Source organism: Corvus hawaiiensis, chromosome 2, assembly GCF_020740725.1.
Source record: "Corvus hawaiiensis isolate bCorHaw1 chromosome 2, bCorHaw1.pri.cur, whole genome shotgun sequence".
Taxonomy (NCBI): Eukaryota; Metazoa; Chordata; class Aves; order Passeriformes; family Corvidae; genus Corvus; species Corvus hawaiiensis.
The window spans coordinates 101,513,668-101,535,523 of NC_063214.1; the positions used below are offsets into that span (position 1 = coordinate 101,513,668).

The following is a 21,856-nucleotide window of genomic DNA, read 5'->3' on the forward strand; positions in this document are numbered from 1 at the left end:
CCTTGAATTGTCATGCTAATTAGCACAGACGAGTCTGCTTTTCATTCTTTTTATCTATATTTTGTCATACATATTCTTGTTTCATCACTACTTTCTTCTAATTTACATAATCACAAGGTTTTGAATTAAAGTCGCTTAATAATAATTTGTTTAAATAAAATTTACTGTAAGTAAATAGTTATTATTATGCATTTAAGAGTTGCAGTGTATGTACACAAGAAATGGTGTTTTGCCAGTGAGTGTTGCTTCTCATCTGTTGTATCTCTAGCACTGCTTTTTTTGTCCATATACAGGGTTTTTTTAAGTACCTTCTAAAATATTATTAATCTAAAAATATCATTAGTCAAAGACATTAAAAAGTAATTGGCTATTTATTTTAGAGAGATAGACAAGTTTTTTTTTTTAATTGTCTTTATATTCACTTTTTAATGCTTTGAATAAATGCAAGACAATAGTGCAGGGTTTTCAAAGGCTTAAGGCAGGGCTAGCATTTCCTATCTGTATTTGACACAGAGAAAAGGTTGGTAATTTAAAATTCTTTCCAAGTTGTTAAAGTAGAATGTTATTTTAAAATAGAGGAAAAATGCAGGAGAAAGCTCAGGACAAGCTGTAATGATTTCCTGAACCACAGAAAAATGTAATTTAAACTTTGCATTTAGACAGCTGTTCAAAAATCTTGGTTCAATTTGATTTCTCGCAGTCATTGTGAGCTTCCAGGTTTTGCCTGGAAGAAAAGTAAAATTTCATACTTAAGTTGTAAGGCTTGGATTCTGTTAAGTTACATCAGCAGTGATTGTCACACATATTTGGACATCCATCTTTCTCTTCCTGATCAAATTTCCCTTGTGAAATACATAAATTGGGATGAGGAGGACAATAGCCGAGAAGGAAGGTAATATGTCAACTAGCTAGGACTTTTTGAAGTTTAGTGAATGATTTTTCATGTTAGGATCCTTGGGCTTTCTGGGAGCAGTCATTTTCCAGGAGAAGATATAGGTTCTAAGACAATGCATATTAAACAAACTAGTTTGGGCTATAGCGTATGGTATTTATAAAAAGATAATCTCTAAATATTCTATGCCTCCAATGGAAAAGTTTGAAAAAACACTGATCTGAAATTATACTTTAAAAGGTGTTTCAGTGCAGCAGTTTGTCCAAAGTTGCTATGTAGATATCCTGTAGGAATGCTTCCCATGTGTACAGAAGGCAGAAATGTACCTGAGATTCTGGCACAGCCTTTGTTTTCCAAAAATATAGTGCTAATTCACGAAAAAGTCTAGCGGGAGGTCTTCAGTAACAAGCTAAAACAAGCACCTTGGTTAGGTTTATGGATATATATCCATTATGAGAATATGCTGAGATTGTTTTGTACTAGTGAAGCAGAGTCTTACCAAGAAATCCTGTCAGTCTTGTATGAGTTATATTTTTCAGTGTTATCGTTCTTCCTCTCCACCCTTCTGTTTCAGTTTACATGACTGGACTTTGTACCCATATACTGATAAGTCCACAGCCATCTTGTTTGAAAACAAGAGGCAAAAGCTGAAACAATTCCATTCTGCAAGGTAAAACACCCTTTCTGCCCCAAAGTCTGTCATTTATATATAGTTTAATTGTAAATTGGGGTAATGTGTAGTTGGAGTTCATATTCTTTCACAGCTCAAATAAATTCTTCATGGCAGGAAGTTAGCAATTATGAGAAATAATAACATATTTAGTGTTGTCTTTTCTGCATTAACTTAATACAGTGCGTTTTTTAGAATGAAAAAGAGATTGCTTAAACCATATACTCATGTCTATAAGATACTATCAACTATAGTGGCAAGTTATTTTGTAACAGAATGCACTTTATCACGTACTGCAATGGAGTAGAACATTCCCTACCTTGAACAGATTAAAAAGAGCATAAGAATTACTTGAATTGTGAAAGCATTTTGAAGAAAATAGAAAGCAGGGTCTTTATGAACTAGAAGATTTTCCAGCTGTGCCACAGAAGTTTTTTTCTTAGCACTTAAGCTCTGGTTGTTTAAAAAGTAATGTTAAAAGTGTATGTAATTTTGATTATGGAGTCTGTTTCAAAGATCAGATGGAAATGAACTGTTAAATTGTTTTGGAGGGGGGTCGGTTCTGATATAAGCTTGTAGTTTTGAAGTGACTCTGGTTCATGTGCAGTGTATGTAATCTGACAAAGTCCAATTCAAAGGTGGAAGCCTGCAAGACCTGACTGTAACTTTTAAAGGGATATTAAATAAGTCTAATATTTTCTTTTGTAACCTCAGCCCCATTCAACTTGCAAACTGGGAGTAAACACAGCTACTGAGGGGACTGTATCTGCAAGAGGAAACACTGAGATGGAGGAGAATGGCAAGGAGTAATAGAGAAAGGGAAACGGTAAGGAAAAAAACATAACTTCTGGATAGGTTGTATCTGCCAGGCTTAAACAAAAAAACCTGCATTTGAGCAACCATACTGAGACAAGAAGGAGGAAGATGAAAGAGGAGAAGCCTATATAACCAAAACAAGTGGTGGAACAGAATCAGACCATACATATTGCTTGCTATGCAATTTTGTAATGACTCATTAATAATATGTATTCCACACATCCTGTTTTCTCACAAACATGTATTTTGCTTTTTCCCTTAGGATGCTCTGTAGGTGGATTTTAGTACGATCTGTGCTAAAGCCCTGTCAGACCAACAGCTGAGGCTGCGCTAACACAGGGAGAGCCCCAGTCACCAATAGGGAGCACTGTGTACTGCTGGCCCGTGGGAGCCTGTGTTGAGGGAAGTCGTGGAGGAGGCAGGCAGCGAGGCACAGCAGCACTGAGCAGTGACTAGTGCTAGAGAGGCAGTGACAATAGCAGCACCTGGGCAAGCAGATTTGGAGGAGTTGAGCCACTGCATTCAAAAGGTATTCAGCCTCAGTTTACATCGATGGCACATTGATAGGAGATTCTTGAGTAAGAAGGAATTTGAAATAGGGTAGGGCATGGTTTAGAAAGATTAGGCTTGCAGAAGAGTTTGTGGAGTGGCTTCTTGATTGTATGAGTGGAAGACTGTGGATGAGGAGGAATGAAAAAAAATTAGTTTAGGTGAGAAGTTTAGTGGAGAGTAGGAGGACTACAGGACAATTGAGATTGCTTTTTAAGAAGTGCTTAACAAGAATTGTGCCTATGGCACTCTGGACTGTGAAGATACAAGTTTGAACAGCTTCAGGTATGCAGTGAAACTGATTTTGGATTTTTTTGCATCCTGGACAAATGTTTCAAATTTGGTGCAAAAATGGCCTCTTCTTTTTGTCTACCATGCTAAAGAATCAGTTGATCAGCCAAACTCGTAAGGAAATCTTAGGGTACAGAGCTCAAACAGATCTGTTTTTCTCTGGTATTGTTTATATTCTGCACTGCTGACAGAACTGACTATTATGATGAAGAAAATTAGAAGTTCTTACAATTAGTCACTTACAAGAGAGTAACTCTTAGCATCACATCTCCCATCTCCAGATCCTATATTATTATAATAGATGACTGGGTATGTTGTCTAGTATAGCAGTTGTCTAATAATAGCAGTAAACTATTGTCCTGAAAAAATGCATTTTGACAGAAGAATTGATATGTTCTGTCTCAGTGATGAACAGAATCCATCCTTTAAAAACATAAGGTTGTGTTGTACCTAAAGGCACAAAGCAAAGGAAAACATCCTTTCCTAAAATCTTATTTAAAAACATTCTCATACAATTGGAAAAGCATATTATTTGCTTCAGAAATACTGGCAGCATGCTCCAGTCCAAGCCAAAAGATAATGAGACCCCTGGAGCTATTACTGAGAAACTTTCAAATGTTAAATGGAAGCTAATTCTGTTGTACCACAAGAAAAGGTGTGCCATAAGAAAATAGAAAAATGCTGAATACTTTTTAGATTTATTTATGATCTTAAAATGTCATGCAAAATAAAGTGAAAATGAAATTAACCGCTATAGTTTTGAGCTAATTATAATTTTCATGTTGTCATGTTGGGATTTTGCCTCAGCGCCTACGTGCAAAAAAATGCGGTTCTGTTTTAGCAACAAGAATTTGCAAGTTTCATAGAGTTCCTATTAAAGCAAGGAGTATAGAACTAGAGAAAAAGAAGGGAGGGAAGGAAGGAAGGGAAGTAGCAAGAGTTTTCTACTTACACAGGGCAGAACAAACCTGGATACCTCTGGCTTACATTGCTGTTTTTCCTATATTGTTGTAATACAATATATGCATTTCTACACTGTTTGTTCAGGTATTTTTATTTTCTGTCTGTCTCTAAGGATCCACTTAGCCTCTTCTTGTACTGTAGACATATATTTTTAGTCTTAAAATTATTTACTGTTTCAAGTATCCTTAATTTTAAGATATTCATTTTAATTTTTACCTAATCCTATGCTGTTTAAAGTCTATCCCTCAAATATTTTGCCAAGGTAAGTATAGTCACAATTTTTTTTTATTGATGGGAAAGTCAGTTATTCTTTTATAGGATTATTGAAATTAGTAAATGATCAAATCTTTGGAATTAGGATACAGGTTAATGTGTATGTCTTGTTTTGTAAATGTCTTTGCCCTTTGTCTGGCGCACTTTTTAGCAGACTCTGATCTGTGTAGTTTCCAATCAAGCTGCTATATAGCCACTGTGCAGCTCATCGTCCTTCTTTTCCTAATTGTATAAATGTTCTTTCTAGGGTAAGCATTTTCCTGGTTTGTAAGACCTCCTAATTTCATGTTCCTTACATATTGTTTTCAATTTTGTTTTGCAATGATTCTATTTTATTTTTAAGCTTTGTTTCATGCTTTTGTTGTTTAGTGATTAATGTTACTGGAGTATCTCTTCATTAAATGTGGCTAGAAAATTATTTACCATCTTACTTCCTCCTGTCCCCCCCCTCACTCCCCCTTTTCTGAAGCTCTTTTTTCATTATGTTATTTGTGGGGAAAAATAGAAATGCTGAATTGATAAAGCTATTATCTTTGTTTTAATTTTGCATTAGATCCTAAGAATTGGGTAATTTGAGAGTTAATCTTTTAACTCAAGTCAAAATAATGCAGTAAAAATATCTCCCAGCCCAAAAGAACAAAAAAGTGGTTTGTTTTCACCTTGTAAATGCCAAACAGGCTATTTTTAATGTTTAAAAGTAAGGGAGAACAATGTCATTTTTTAATTGCCTCATTTAAAAAAGAAAAAACGTTTTTTGGTTTAAAACCACTTTTTTTTTCCTTCTAGAAAGAATTTTGTCAAAAAAATTCCAAACAATTTCATTCATAACTATTTGCAGAATGAGGATGCCATTCCATGAATATTAGTTGTAGGACAAAAGTAACATAAACCAGTTTTTCCGGTTTTAGAAACTGTAAGGAAGGAGCTTGGTCTTTAATAAGCCACTACTTGTTTATTTTTAATGTCTCTTACCCATGCAAAGTAAGAGGAAGGAGAAGCTGTTTTTGTATGTCCTGTGAGCCTCTTGCTTATAGCAGCAACACCATAAGTCAGTTGGTGTCGAGTTATTTTTTGCTTAAGCTTTGCCATTTCTCTCCCTGGTAAAAGTTCACTTTTAGAATCTAGATGGATTCAATAACAGCAAAGAAATTTTTGGCTACGGGTAACCAATGAAAGTAATTTGTCATTGGATCCATTTATTCCTTTTAATTTGAAATGTGGTGGGTTGGCCCTGGCTAACAGCCAAGAACTCACACAGCTGCTCGCTCACTTCCTTCCTTCCCCAGGGATATGGGGAAAAATTGGTAGGAATGCGAGAGAAAAATGGTGGTGAAATAAAGACAGAAAAATCACTGTCATAGGAAAAACCACTTGGGGAATACAACTTAATTTATTGATAGGTAGCATAAATATTTAATTGGTTGGAGTATTGGGAAACAAAACAAAACAAAAAAAGGGACAAATATTTAATCTTGCAGGAATAACAGTTTTCCTCCCACTTTCCCAGGCTCAGCTTCCTCTCTTTCACTTTCCTAGTCTCCATATCTTCACTCCAGACATCTCCTCCTGCTGTGTTACTGCTGCAGGTTGTGCACAGTCCCTTCAGGGAGGCACTGGGTGGCACACAAGGCTGAAGTCACTGCTTGGCTGTTTCCCTCTGCCATTCCTTGTTGCTCCACAGACCACAGTACCTTTAGGCACATTCCTGATCCAGTGTGGGACACTTCTTACTGCTCTGGCCTTTCTGTTGTTTCCTCCTCTTCCTCCTCTCCCTCTGCTCCTCACAGCCCTTCTGGCTCTGTTCCTCCCCCCCTCCCAGTATTTTTGCACTTTCTTAAATACATTTCCCTGAAGTGCCACCAGCTTGGCTGATGGGCTCAGCTGTGACCTGCAGTGGGTCCATTGCAGAGCTGGTGGGTACTGACTGTGTTCAGCACAGAGCAGCCCCTGGTCTGTTCTCACAGAGGCATCCCCTGGAGTGCCCTTCTGCTGCCAAAACAACCTACCTGTTCTTCTACCTCTTATGTGACAGAACAAACATGTGCATCACTGTTCCATGCTTAGAATGAATGAATTTCCCATGGTGTGATGGGGGTCAGGAGAACATGTAGGATGCTTATACATGTGAGTGGTGTCATGACCAAAATGTTCGCTATCCATGTGAATTGCTGAACAGTGCCCATGGACAGTAACAGACTTCTTCTTATTTATCAGGAACTGAAGTGATTTTTCTTCTGTGACAAGGACCTCGCGAGGGAAAGTAACAGGATCTAGCGATCACTGGCCAGTAACAGGCTGTTTTGGTTGCCTTGTGTGTGCAGCACATAGGAAAGTAGGCAGGGAGTAGACAGGCTGAGCTTACAGTCTGTTGGCTGGTCACCTCTGACAAGAGCTTCCTTGATACATCATCCAGCTTGAATAAATTCTGTTCTTTCAGAACTATGTCAAAATAAAGTTTATTTTTCCAATCAGACTTGTGATGGTAGCCTAAACATATATTGGCTATAGCTGACTTCAATTAGAGAATTACCAGTATTCCTATAAAATAATCATTGCTGTTGGATGGATCATTCTTGTCTGTTTTGTTTCAGAGTAATGAAAGAATAAAATATTTAAGATGGAATATTCTTCATATTGCCATGCAGTCTGGAAAGGAAAAGTACTTAAAAGCATCCCTTGGAGAAAAATTTTGCTACTAATACTCATGAGGACTTGTCCCTAGTTCTTAGAGTTGTAGTAGGAATTACTCCTCACAGACTAAGAAACTGTTACACCACTAAAGTTGGTAGAGCACATCATACTAATTGAAAAATGTCATGTTTGTTTATTACAAAAAGGGGATTTTTTTCATATTTCATGCTGAGAGCATACAGGCAACCCATCATCAGGGTGGAATTTATTTCATGTAACTATTCCTTTTGTATAAATCTAGTCTAAACTAGGTGTTAAGACTTTCTAGTCTGTGGAAGAAAGGTCATGAGCATCCCTTCCACCATTTTATTATACCAGTCTTAAGAAGAAACTCTTAAGGTGCCTGTATCTTCCTCTTAATTAAAAAGAAAGCTTAGATAATTAGCTCAGACTAAATGCCTAATTTAAAGATGAATACATTCACATGGATTGGTTTGCACTATGAGTGCCTATTTGTTATGGGCCATATAGGTACTTAAATTCTACATGGGCTAAATCAGTATTGGTTGAATTCAGCCTTTTCTTAATTTTTCTATCTGGTACAATCAGCAGTATTGAGAGTTCTTACGTGTTATCATAATGAAAGTATAAATAACAATAGAACTGGTATAAAAATGATAACACTTTAAGAACAAACTAATTCAAATGCCTTTTTTCTTTAAATGAATAATCGTTTTGGAAATAGCATAACATGCTGGGTCATTTTATTGATGTGTTCCTTGCTAGCTTTGTGTAGCAAAGAAAAATTAACTGGCCATTTCCCTGCAATTTTCTCTGGTAAACCACTCTGTCTAAAAAAGTGATGGTGGGTAGAGGAATATGGTGTTATAAAATCCAAAGCTTTGATCTTGACAGACTCCAGAGGATTCCACTAAGTAACTCAGGGGAGAGAGGTGGGTTTTGGTTGGGGTTGAGTTGTTTGGGGCTTTTTTCTGTTAGGTTTCATGTTTTCTACTCATAGGCTTTCAAAGGCTACCATTTCAGTGAAAAGGATTTAGAAACTGCTTTCAAATTGAAGGAAAATAAAATTCAGTGTTAAGTGGTTGGTTATTTGTGTTACTGTCCCTTCAGCGACTTACAGCAGGACTTAAATACCAACCTTCAGACCTGTGCACTGTCCCTGTGAAAGCAGTGTATTGGTGGAGTTGAGTCTTTTAGTCCAATATTAGTTGTAATTAGAACTTTTATTTAAACATTTTTTAAAACACTGCAATGAATATGAATGGAAACTCAAAGGAGACTAGTTTGGCTGTAGTTAGGCAAAGGTGAAGAGTTTGTAACCAGTCAGTGAGATGAAGCTGTGGTTTCTGTGTTGTCCAGTTGATATGGGTGTAACCAAACTGTTAATTCCATGTGTAAGAGTCACAGTCTTGCAGAAATCCACAGTCCTTATCTGCTTGCATAACACTAAAGTGCAAAATTTTAGGCACATAAGTCCTTCCTCATGTCCATTTGACACTCTTGAAAAAGGCAGTGTCAAAAATAGTGATTTCAGTCAACATCTGCGTATATTAAAAAAACCCTGATTCAACATCTTTCAAAACTATTAAGTAAGCTAAATATCACGGATGAGTTTAGCTAAGCCCTCAAAGAATATAAAAAAGATTTCTTTTGATTGTTTTGAGTACTTACATCTGGTCTCCAGGAAGTGAAATGACATAGTCACAGTAGTTAGTTACTCATTATTAGCTATTTTTTTTTTTTTTGTGAAAAGATTTTTCTTTCTGAGGATGGTACATAACTGGCAAATAAGATGACTACCTGTTTTATCTCCAGGATCTCTCTTATGTTGCTGATCAGAGCCCATAATCAAAATAAACTTTTTAGTGAGCGTTTGGCTAATGGGGAATATTGTGAAACAGTAGCGGCGTAAAAAATGTATGTGCTCTAATATGTGTATCTAATTATACAGGATTTTTATTACAAATAAAATAATGATATTATATCACAAACGATTATATTTTATTCCATTCAGGTTATAATTTGCTACCAGAAATAATGTCTATTATTTATTAGTACTGCTGTTAAGTTCTGTAACTTAGTTGAGACAAAAGTAGAAAATTCTTGAGAGACCATTTTAAAAAGATACCTAAACTAAACTTAGGTCTGTTAAGGGGCTCTGTGGCTTCATCTCTATTTAATTCAGATCCAGTAATTAATTGCACTTAAGAAACATGATTGTTTGTTCTAATGTTTTTCCCCAGTTTGCATCAAGTGAAATTTCTGTCTTTCAATGAGACAACTTTTAATTAGTTAAATACAGATTTTCATATATATATATAGTTAAGATGCATACTGACATATAAGGAAAAAATTCAGAAAAGCAGTTATATGACATCAAAGATTCAGCAGATATTATCAACTTGTAAGAGAGGAATTAATTGAGAGATTTTAGAAAATCTTAAACTGATACCAGCAAATTATCAATTGTACATAATTTCACTTTTCCATTTCTTAAAATTTAAAAGCTTACTCTTTTTTTTTGTTTCTCACTAAGCTGAAGAATTTCCTTGTTTCAGAATCTTATGGAGGGCAGGGTTGTCTCTAGTTTGTTTACACTGTGATTTTTTATGGCTCTTAGAGAAATTTTTTGAGTTCTAGCATTCAGTAAAGCAAGGTAATTTTTTTTCTTTTTTTGCATACTGCTTAAGGATAGCACATTTTTTAATGAGATCAGTATCTTTAAATGTTGCTTATTTCATCAGAAATACTATACCTGCAAGGGTAAAGTATATTAAGCATTTTCCCAAAGGGTTCTGTTACATTAAAAGAGTAGTTTACAGATAAATTGCTTAATCAAAGTTAATAAAAATGCTGAGATGATTCAGTTGAGAAGAGATGTTTGAAAGACTTTCATATAATTGTTCTTGTAAAGATGCATGTGTCTGTAGTAGTCGGATAAGGATTATCCAGCACACAGCTGGATAAACACATCATGTATTGGTTGAGCAGCTGGCCTATGGGTCAGGTGCAAAGGGTTACAGTGAATGGGGTGACATCAGACTGGCGACCTGTCACTAGTGGGGTTCCACAGGGCTCCATCTTAGGCCCAGTGCTCTTAAACATCTTCATAAACAATGCAGGACCGGAAAGTATACTAAGTAAGCTTGCCAATGGTGCTAAATTGGGAGGAGCTGTTCACTCTCTCGAAGGCAGAGAAGCCCTGCAGAGAGACCTCAAGAAATTAGAGGGCTGGCTCTATCACCAACCATATGAAGTTCAACAAGGGCAGGTGCTGGATTCTGCACCTCAGATGAGGTAACCCTGGATGTACAGACTGGGGAATGAGAGGCTGGAAAGCAGTGCTACGGAAAGGGACTTGGAGGTCCTGGTCAATGGCAAGTTGAACACGAGTCAGCAGTGCCCGGGCAGCCAGGAGGGCCAGCCCTGTCCTGGGGAGCATCGGGCACAGCATCGCCCACTGGGCAAGCAAGGGGATTGTCCTGCTCTGCTCTGCACTGGGGTGGCTTCACCTCGAGTGCTGGGAGCAGTTTTGGGTGCCACAATATAAGGAAGACATTAAACTACTAGAAAGTGTCCAAAGGAGGGCAACAAAGATGGTGAAGGGCCTTGAGGGGAAGCCGTGTGAGGAGCAGCTGAGCTCATTTGGTCTGTTCAGCCTGGAGGAGACTGAGGGGAGACCTCACTGCAGTTACAACTTCCTCGTGAGGGGAAGCAGAGGGGCAGGCACTGATCCCTTCTCTGTGGTGACCAGTGACAGGACCTGCGGGACAGGCCTGAAATTGTGTCAGGGGAGGTTTAGGTTGGATATTAGAAAAGGTTCTTCACCCAGAGGGTGGTTGGGCGCTGGAACAGGCTCCCAAAGAAGTGGTCACAGCACGAAGTCTGACAGAGTTCAGCAAGTGTTTGGACAATGCTCTTGGGCAGATGGTGTGACTCTTGGGGATGGTCCTGTGCAGGACCAGGAGTTGGACTTTGATGATGCTTGTAGGCTGCCAACTTAGGATATTCTATGATTCTTTGACAACCATATCTTGAGTCAGTTATCCGGACGAAAAAAAAAAAAGACAACTCTTTGACCAGCATTTTTTAATGAAGAAAATTAAAACTTAAAAGAAGTGTTTGGTAAATCCATGTGAAATATCAAGAAATAGTGGATTGTGTCTGTCTGGGGCTTTTCTTTCATTCATTTGTTCTTGCATATTTATACTTTGGGGTTTCTTAATGCTAATAGAAAATATATATTAGAATCCCAAAATTACAATTTGGAGATACGTAGAAAAAGTAGGACGTGTATATGCCCCCACATACATGTGTATGTACACATCAACGTCTGTGTGTGTATGTATGCATTTCTATGTGTTCCCATACAGTGATTATTGTAGGTTCAAATAGGATATGTGAAACACAAATTCTTACATGGCTATTGTTGTAGGAGATTAAGCACCTCTTGAATCTAATCAGCTTAGCAGCCACCTTAGAAAGGAAGAAGCTACTTTTAGTTGTATTATATCATGGGGAAAATGAAGCAGAGGTTAAAACTTGCACTTACGTGCCCTACATGCAAAAAAACCGGAAAAATGTTGCCACATGAATGTGAAACACAAGCCTTCAAAGCTAACACCTACTGAAGGAGCATCTAAAGAGTGTTACGGAAGTAAAAAAATTAAATCAAATTGGTTCAATGCAAAAAACCAAACCAAAACAAAGTTAATTGATTCAAAATAGACTATAACAAATCCATGAAGGTTAAAAGGTCCATGGAGAGATATTCATTACAATGTTCTCCTCTCCAAAATTCCTTTAATGCCGGCTGCCAAAAGCTAGAAGGATGTGCTAGTAAAAGAATTTTTTTGCTAAGTTTTTTTCAATCTTTCCTTAAGCATTTGAGTTGGCTCTGGACAGCGAGGAAACATTAGTTAGCTGGAAGCTTCATCTGATTTGGTGTTACCATTTTCATGTTAGGTCTACACATGGCTGTGTTTTCACCAGGAGAAAACCTGGTGTGGTACAGACAGCCCTCAGCATTCTCAGAGCTTCATTCTGCTCACATCCTTTGCTCATAGCTCCTTTGAATTTCTTTGCTGTTGTCTGTTCCACTCAATTTCATCCATCTGATTTTTCTTGCTTTCTATGCACATCCTTTCAAGACACATGAAAATCTGCTGCAGAAGGAGTACACCAGAGAAATCATAGTTGTTTGGATTATTTTTTTTCCTGTTTTCTTGTGGATTTCACTTCAGGTGATGATATCAGGTGAAGGCAAATAGCTCAATGTGTGAGAGTATCTACAGATACTACATCAGAGTGGAGAAGTATCCAGCAGTATTGTATCAGACAACCTTCAATAATGCTACATCTGGCTGATTTACAAAATGAGAAATGGAGGTAATAAATGAGGCTACCTTCTGCACTCCTTGCAAGCATCCATGCAACTCTCTACATAATGTCACCAACATATATTGTCTTCTTTTTCAAAATGCCCATTGCCATTGGCCTTTGAGACCTTTGCAGCCTGAACAGTGGGGTAGAAACATAAGATCTGGCAGCAGGTTGTTCTTGTCCTCTTGGGTCAATTTGAGTGTTAATTGTTCTCTTGGAATGCATGGGAAGCAAATCATGTTTGTTTATCCTTTCAGGGAAGAAAGGTAGATCTGCACCATGGTAGGGACTACACAGCTTCATTAGTATGGTTATTTGATGGAGGATGAGTTAGATGCATCCTATACAGAAATACATGTACAGTTTTAATCTTACTATTTGTGTATTTATTTTCCATGTCTGAAATGAAGTATATTGCTTCCCATGGGATAAACAAGATAATGATATACTGCAGTGATAACACTGGGGTCTTTATGTGCTGCTGGCTGAAGTCTAAGCCAGAACTATTGTCACCAAAGTGTTTATAAAGTGTACCTTAAGCAGTAAAAAATAACTAATATACTTACTAGTGTTTTATCTATATGTGAACAGGCACTAAAAGAGTTAGAGTCCTCTTTGCACCTATACTTTCTGACAGAATAGCAATAATGAGTTTGGGAATCAGAAGTCCCAGTCTGTGTTTGTTGATCCCTACTATTTTGATCTCTTCTCACTTATATTAGTCCCAAATCTTATCTTCCCAGGTTCTTTCCAATCAGTTCTCTTCATTGACCTTAATCATAACTCCTCAGCGCTTTCCTCCCAGACATTCCCAGTTCTCTCTCACCTCTGTTCCTCAGTTTTGTTTTCCTATTTACTGTCATCCCTTCCAGTTTCTTTATTCCTCTATTTCTCCTCATTTCTGCCTGCAATTCTCATTCCAGCTGGTTCTCAACTTCCATTCTTGCTATTAAAGTCAGAGTAAACTCTTCTACTTCTGCCTATTTTGTCTTCTCTACAAATACCTTTACCCACCTCACTGATTTGTGAATGTCTCCCTTGATGTCTAGTCTCTTTGTACCTGCTCTTTCAGTTTTGACTTCTTTATCTTCTCTCCAGTTACTTTTATCTACCATAACTCATTGATTGACAAGATTTTTCTTTCTTGACCTGCTATCCCCATTCTCTCTGGAAATTTTTGTCTCTATCTCTTTCTTCTACTCTTTCATTTACAAATTTCTGCATTTCTGGTTTCTTCCACTTTACTTCTTGTCCCAGAATAATGCAGCGTGCAGGTGTGACTGATGCTTTGCCTGCATTTGAAAAAGGCTGCCTGCATCCAGAAAAGACTGGAGTCTTACTAGACAAAAAAGAGAGTCTCTCTTCTTTTTGATGTGCATGCCTGGCACAGTCCATTACCCTAAAGGCACTCAGTTTCAGCCAGGGCATGGTCAGTGCAGTTTAAAACAGAGATATGACAAGTTCTGATTTAGGTAAAATAGCATTCGTAGCATGTACATCTTCAAATACTCTCTTTTACTATAAAAGTATATGTTGTGTTGTGTAGAATACATCCTTCTTCCTCTTTAAGGTTCGATATGGCATGAGCATTGTTTGTAGAACATTGTGATATTATATCAAATATTTTTAATTGATTTTGCTATAGACCCTGATATTTATAATGTTTGTGAAGAGCCTTTTCTTAAAAACTGCTTACAATAATTTCATAGTACATCTCTTCACCCTCTTTTCCATAATGTTTATTCCTTTCCAGAAACTTCTGCTGGATTTTTTTTCCCCATTGTTGAAGAGAAATTCAGTCATTTACTTCACTATTGGAATTGATTAACTTATTTTTTCTGCAGTGAGCCTTGGAGGTTTTGGTCCTAAATGATTTCAGATTCTGTGTTCCTGAAATCACATTTGTAGCCAGAAAAAACAAAAAACAAAAAAAGAACAAGCAAAAAAACCCCCACACTCAAAAAACAAACAATGAAAAAAAAAGCAAAACCAAAAAAACAAAAAACAACCAACAAAAAATACCCAAGCACTGTTAACTCTTATGATTTATGGATGTATAGTGCATGTGTGTATGCAAAATTGCCACTGAGGTTGTACCTAGTTCTTTATTTCTCTTTATTTAAAGGCTTTATCTGTGTAAAGGAGTAGAAGGAAAAATTAGCCATATACTAAAAAATCCATTTTTGTTTTTAAGAAGTATGAGAGAGAAAATGTTTTTAAAAACTCTCAAGAAAAAAAAGCCAACTAAAAGTATGCAATATTTCTTTTTTCGTTTTACTATGCAAAGTGTACTAGTAAGAACAAATTAGATTAACAGTCTATTTATCATATTTTCCACCTGTTCTTACACACCAGGAAGAAGATGGCCCTCCTCTTACTTCTAATAATTTGCCAGTGTACCATAAACAGTGTCAAAACACACAGTCTTTCAAAGCCCAATATCATATTACTGATGGCTGATGATCTTGGTATTGGAGACCTGGGATGTTATGGGAACAGAACATTAAGGTAGGATGGTATTTTGGCAGAGTCATAGCTTTATATTTAGTTTTCAATGGATTTGTAAAATTAAAAATGCCAGGACGTTCAGAGGTTTGATTGTTTTTTTCTGAGTAACCAAAGTTAATAAGTTTTCCAGAGATTAGAGTATTCAATCTTTATTTTCTTTTTTTGACCAAAGACTTAGCTAATGCATTTATCCTGGTGAAAAGCTGCATTATAAACAGGGGATTGAGGAACCAACCAAATAAGGATAGCTCTAGAGAAGTAAAATATAATCAACAATTTTCTTCTAAAATATATATGACACAAGTACTATGAATTAAACATATTTTGAAGCACTCATGATTTGGGACAAGCTTGTTGTTAACTAATTGCAAATAAAGAGCTGATATGTCCTTAATTTATCTTCATACAGTAGTCACTATATTAATTAAAACGAATGCTAATATACTTGAATAATGTATCAGTGTGCCGCAGGATGTTTCTTGCTACCAGCTTAGATGTGATGGTTGTGTAAACAGAGCAAGTGATATCTAGCCATTGTGTTTCAGTGGTGCAAAGTCTTTGGCAAAGTTGAATAAAAGCAGACTAAAAGCACTATTCTGTCAAACTTTAAATGCTCTTGTTCCTGCTGATGTTAGTTAGAAGTAAAATCTTCTTAAAGAAAAAAAAAATCAAGTTACAGCTTCGGGTTTTTAACGGGGAAAAACATATACAACACTGATGCTTGGATCACTCCCCTCTCAGGCACCAGAACGACTCCAAGATCTATATTCTCTGCTGGGAGAATTCAGAATTAGATTTTTGGAATACGATGAATTTTCATCTTACTGATTGTTATCAGTAGGTGACGTGACAGATAGAAAGTAAGTCCATTGGAAAATTAATGTTTCTGATTATTCAGACTTAGATGATGGGAGCACTGGTGTGCCTTGAGGTCACGGTCATTAATCTCCAGGGTCAGAGAGCTATTAGAGCATGCTGCAGCTCCTGGCCAGTCTGCATTAGTAATTTTTATCTGTAGAACCAAGGATACAGGATTTTTTCCTGCAGGAACCAATTTTAATCTGCATGATGAGCCAGGTCACAGACAACTTTCCCATGCAGATATGGAAGCTTGGTTGTGCCCCTGGGTCTAATACAGCAGACATAATCATGTCAGACATGTAGATATTGTTAATATAGAGCATAACACAGAGTCATAATCATTTGAATTTCTTCTAATAGCTGATAGAACCACACAACATTATCCCTACCCCAAAAAGCTTTTGCTGGGTAGAGACAGAAGAGACACCAAGTAGGGAGTAAGGAAGCACAACCTTTCTCTAGTCTCTCTTGCCCTCATTACTGAAGCAAAAAGGTTGTAAAACTACAGTTCTGGTCAGGGAACACATTAAAAAGGGTTAAAATACTATATGTCCACATGTTGCAGTTTAGCACTGGTCATGAAGAATAGATGAAAGTGGGGAAAAAGATGTTTGCCGCAATGTCACATTGTCTCTCTTCAGTATTGACACCTTATGTAAAAATATTTGACATGATAGTATTTGGAATTGCAACCCCAGCATGGTTTTGATAATTTACATACAGTAAATATTAACTATATTTTCCTGATAGCTCTTGCCTCAGGTGCCTTGGGCTTGCCATGCCTGTATCCAAATAATCATCTTTGTGTATTTTTTCTCACCTGCTTGTGTTTTTCCAGAACCCCTAATATTGACAGGCTAGCAGTGGAAGGAGTGACACTTACTCAGCATATAGCAGCATCCCCACTTTGTACTCCAAGTAGGGCAGCTTTCCTGACAGGGAGATATCCTATAAGATCAGGTAAAATCCATTACTTTATTTATATATAAATATAATATTTTATTTACAGTAAACCATATGCAGGTTTTTTGCCTGGCCTTTCTTGATTTGTTGATCATTACTGGGTTGAGTAATGATAAATGATGAGTCCTTTCAGTGACTGATGAAGCTCAGCAGAGCTGGTCTACATTTGATATATTTCATATATATGGGGAATTTTCACATTTCAGAAGAGTGGACACAAAGATAAAGGTTTTTTAGTGAGTAAAATATTTTTTTTCTTTAAATACTGACAAAACAATCTGACTGTGGTTGTTTAATGCCACCTGTGTCCTGGACTGCATCAGGCACAGCACTGCCAGCCAGACAACGAAGGAGATTGTCCCGAACTTCTCTGTGCTGCTCTGAGGGCAGCCTCACCTTGAGTGCTGTGTGCACCAAGCCTGACAGAGTTCAAGAAGTGTTTGGACAATACTCTAGGGCATATGGTGTGACTCATGAGGATGTCCTGTGCAGGGCTGGATGTTGGATTCAATGATCTCTGTAGGTCCCTTCCAACTAAGCATATCTTGTGATTCTCTGTGATCCTGTCAACTTCCTCCGCTATTCAATGACCCCAGGCTCTTTGCCTGCCTCCACAGTTGCATTCAGGCTGTTCCCACCATGTTGGTGGGCAGCACAAGTATTGAACATCACAGAGATGCATCTAGAAAGGCTCAGTGGAAGAACCCAATGTAAATACTTCTGCTCAGACATTTCTATTTCTGCAAAACGTTTTTGTTTAGACAAATTGTTGGGTTTGTATTTTGGCTTTGGTTTTCTTTTTTTTGCAGGGGGGCGGAACTAGGGGCAGGACAGTTCATTAAGGTATTCAAGTTGCCCTTAAAACTGGGAAGAAGAGAGCAAAAAATCTCTCATCTCTGTAAAGTGTTATTTTTGTTCCATATCTACCCATACACAGTGTTAAGTATCCTGTGAATACATGCATTTAATTTCTCTTACTTTTAAAGTACCTGATCCAAAGCCTATTTGAGTCAATGAAGATCTAGTCTGTTTATTTTAGTGTTCTGGGACTGAGCCTCTCAGTGCTTAGTCATGCAACTTTAACATTCCCTTAACATCATTTTTAGCAAGGATCATTATACATTAATCAGATCACTTGTTCATTAGTGATAAAACATCCTGTCCTTGCTTCTGGGAATGAAAGCAAAGCAAGACTCTGGAGCCTACTTGATACGTTAGTGCTCATTCAAATCAAGTAACAAGCTTCTGCAAAAGTGCCAGCTAATATAACTTGCTAAATTTTCCATTAAATTCTTCTGCAAAGGAAAATTTTATATACCTGTTACAGATATATTGCTATTAATATTTACTGTAGGTGAAGTCACAGGTCGCTTTCCATTATGATCCTTGTTCTTATTTCTGAAAAATTAGCACTTGAACTAATTTTTTTCTTCACTGATCAGCTCTCAGACATACCTAATCATTTCCATGTAGGTACAAAAATTGAACTTTGTCTTACTTAAATTACAAGATTTCTAAATATGGATTGCTTCCTAATATCTGTGAAGAACTAGTAAAGGGTTATTATAGAAGACACTAGAATCATGATGTGGAAAAAATGTTAGAAATATAAAATTCCTGCTAATAGAGCTGAAGAAAAAGATTCCAAAATGCAGTATTGGATGAGACACAAACTCAGAGAAAGGTAATGATGAAAAAAAGGAAATCATGCTTCTGTACTTTCATTCTGATAACTTAAGGGAATTACACTGATTTCAGTTACAAGAGCTTGAAATACATAAAAACAAACATAAATAAATAAAATATAGGTAAATATATGACTAACGCTATCTGAAGTGTTGATCAGCAAAACTATCTGGGGTGAAAATCTGAAGTCAGCATTTGAAGGGTAGGTTGAGCTCTCTTTATTAAACCAGTCTAACGAGTCTTTTTCTCATGTAACCTCAAGGGATACTTGGGTAAGGATTCTGCTTGTCTACATCAGTCATGTTAACTTGGGAACTGTAATCATCCAGTTGCATAATTTAGACTTCCTGAAGATATATCTGCACAGATTTGCATATACATTCTCTGTTCTTCTTCTTCTGTCTGTTTTCAGTGCCAGCTCTCGTCTGGAATCCTAGTAATCAAATTTTCATGAACCTGAGCTCTCAAGTTCCTCATCCTGAGAGCAGTTTATAAGCTCATTTGTGTGTCTCAGACTCTTAGTATATAGAAATTACTGTGCCTTATTTAGATGTTGTCTTGTTAGCCAGTACCTGATGCTCCTTTAGTGTGCTCGCTCTGCATGCATTGGATGATGTGTCTGTGCCACTGAAACACTGGTTCTTCCCCATCAATGCTGACAGCCCAAGCTACTCTATTTACAGAATCAGATTCTCCCTTGCTCTTTCTGACCTCATGATATTTACATGCCAAGCTGTAAGACTGCCCTATTTCAATGTGCCTTCTCTCAAAAAACCTTAAAGCTTGTAAAAAACCACATATGAGGAAAGTGGAAATTCTGAGAGTAGAACTTGGGAACGATCTCACTTAGTCCTCATCTTCCTTCCCTCCCCATGTACAAGAAAAACAAATTATTCAAGCTTAACTTCTTAAACTTTTGCTATACCTTAGGAAATCTACACAAAGGGCTGCACCTGTTTATGTGATGGCTGGCCCCATGGTTATAAGCTGAGAATTTTTTCTCCATGTCTCAGTTTCTAGTGTCAATACAGAAAAGACCTCACTCAGCTAAATGGATGATTGTATCTTCCACTTGAAACATTTAATGTCTGATTGTATTATGTCATTTAAGTGATACCACCTAAAGCAAAAAAAGTTCAGGCAGAACTAATGAATGGAAATTGTTTCTTTGTATTATTGTGGTCTCACTCATTTTTATTGTATTTAGGAATGGCTGCCTTCTCACGAGTTGGTGTCTTCTTATTTTCTGCCTCTTCTGGGGGACTTCCTTCTGAAGAAATAACTTTTTCCAAACTCCTGAAGCAGAAAGGTTATGCAACAGCTCTAATAGGTAAAATTGCAGATATACACAGCACTATTTTCTTTCATTTCAATGAAAAGAACATTAGCTTTCCATGTAGGCCATAAAGGGTCTGCATTAAGCTTTTCTCCCCCACAGCATAATGAATTTATTTTTCTGGAACAAAACTGAGCACATTCCCATGCCTATGTGAAACACTAGTCAGGTAAGTATGTCTAATTCACTTCTGTAGTTATAGTTTCATTTTGCAAGGTACTGAAGAAACATGATGAACAAACTGAAAATTAGTCAAGCTCTTGAAAAGTTTTCAGTATAAATAGGAGTTTGATTACATCAGAGAGACAATGAGGGATTGATCATAGGGTGCAAGTCAGCACAGTGGTGGTTTTCATTTCACCAGTGTTCAAATACCCATAAAGTAAATAATGTGATGTCTGGGCTACTGTCTTAGTCATCAGACAGAAATGGGCATTTCTAGGAATTTTTTCTTATTCTTTGGTAGATGTTTAATATAAAAATATATTTCTCTCTCATTATAAAGATTGTTCAGACAACTGATTGCAGCATAAATATCCAGTGATGGGCAAAAGGAATCACACTAGATGAATATTAAATAGAACTGGAATTAATATCATAAAAGTATAACATTAAAGATTTCTGATTTTTTTTCTTAATTTGGCCACTGACTTATTCCATATTGCTTATATTTTAGAAGATTCTTGTGAAGTTCAACTTGTATTACATAATGTATTTCTGTACTGGAATTGCCAGGGAATAGTTGTACAGAGAACATCATACTGGAATATTACTAAATTAATTTAGATGAAGGATGCACCCAATCTGATTTTTAAATGAAACAAAAACTTGCAATTTTGAGAGTAATTTTTGTTTAAAAAACCAGGCTGTTTAGCAAGGCTAACAATTCACACCACTGTTCAAAAAATGTCTGTACTATGTAGATAAACCAGTGTCAGCGTTCCTAGCTAAAAATCCTACTTAGCTATACCCCAGTCTTATAAAGCATAAAATACCATGATGTCCTGAAAGAATGAAAAGAGAAAACCAGAATTTCTTATCAGAAGTTTATTTAGTGTAGGTGCATTGGAACCATAGTACAAAAAAGCTGTTCATAATTTGTCATGTTCCTTGTGGACTTAATTCCTATTGCTGCATATTCAATTAAAGACCGGGTTTTTTCTATTTGTTACCAGCACAGTTGTACAACTCATTTTCTGGGGCTGACCTAGTTAATGTTCTTTTTTTAACCACTTTCACTGCAACGTGACAGCTTGCCACTTAGATCTCCAGAAGTTATCTCCATGATGCTTAATGAACAATTCTTCCAAGTGGCCTGAATGATAGCTATGAGACCATAAAATACAATATTACCATATCCTTAGAGTATAATGAAGGTTTCCAAAAATCAAGAAGTGCATTAAAATTACAGATAAAGCATATGTAAATGGAAGAAAGAAAAATTATGTAGATTTGAAGACTAGATAGGCAGTCTGATTCACAACCAGTCCATTTTCTGCTTTTGCTGGTATTCTTATCACATCATATTGGTAGGGAGTCTTTACTTGGTTCAGTCTAACTCAGCAGTTCCCAAACAATTAATTGTCAAATCCTGCACCAGTGATGGATTGGCATAAGGGTAATTTGAAGCCTTTCTATTCCTCAAGCCAGTTGTGTTATTTTTAAATTTTTTTGCCAATCTCCTCTCTAAGGACATTCTTTTTCTTCTCTAGGTGCATTTTTGTTTCCTTTTTAAATTTTTTTTCTCCACTGAATATATGCTTCCTTTTGTTTGGTATGTCCCAAAATATATTTTAGCCATAAATCTACTTTATGTATACACTTTTCTACCTCATTGTTTTCCCTTGTGACATAAAGAAGGTGACAACCAATAGATCTGTCAGGAAAGCACACAATCAGATCTGCAACAAAACCAGGTTCTATCAAAAAAAGCAGATGCATAGAATACGTAATATTTCACCAGTGGGAAGAAATGCCGATGTTTTGTTAGAAATAGCTATTCATAATTCAAAAT

At 36.7% G+C, this 21,856-nt stretch overlaps 1 protein-coding gene across 10 annotated transcripts in view; it reads left to right on the forward strand.

The window, feature by feature from the left end:
• The window catches only part of STS (steroid sulfatase), a 109,856-nt gene that overhangs the window by 10,205 nt on the left and 77,795 nt on the right, over positions 1-21,856 (forward strand). For 2 of the 10 annotated variants that reach the window (XM_048328625.1, XM_048328635.1), the window contains 5 exons: positions 2,277-2,388; positions 12,350-12,494; positions 14,844-14,996; positions 16,696-16,817; positions 19,714-19,836. In XM_048328625.1, coding sequence (XP_048184582.1) covers positions 12,457-12,494; positions 14,844-14,996; positions 16,696-16,817; positions 19,714-19,836 — 436 coding nt within the window. In that variant the 5' untranslated portion in view covers positions 2,277-2,388; positions 12,350-12,456. Of the gene's footprint in view, positions 1-1,459; positions 1,563-2,276; positions 2,389-2,807; positions 2,908-2,950; positions 3,213-7,127; positions 7,236-12,349; positions 12,495-14,843; positions 14,997-16,695; positions 16,818-18,363; positions 18,505-19,713; positions 19,837-21,856 lie in introns of those variants that run through there. The other 8 variants (XM_048328663.1, XM_048328671.1, XM_048328644.1 and 5 more) reach the window with 7 other exon arrangements.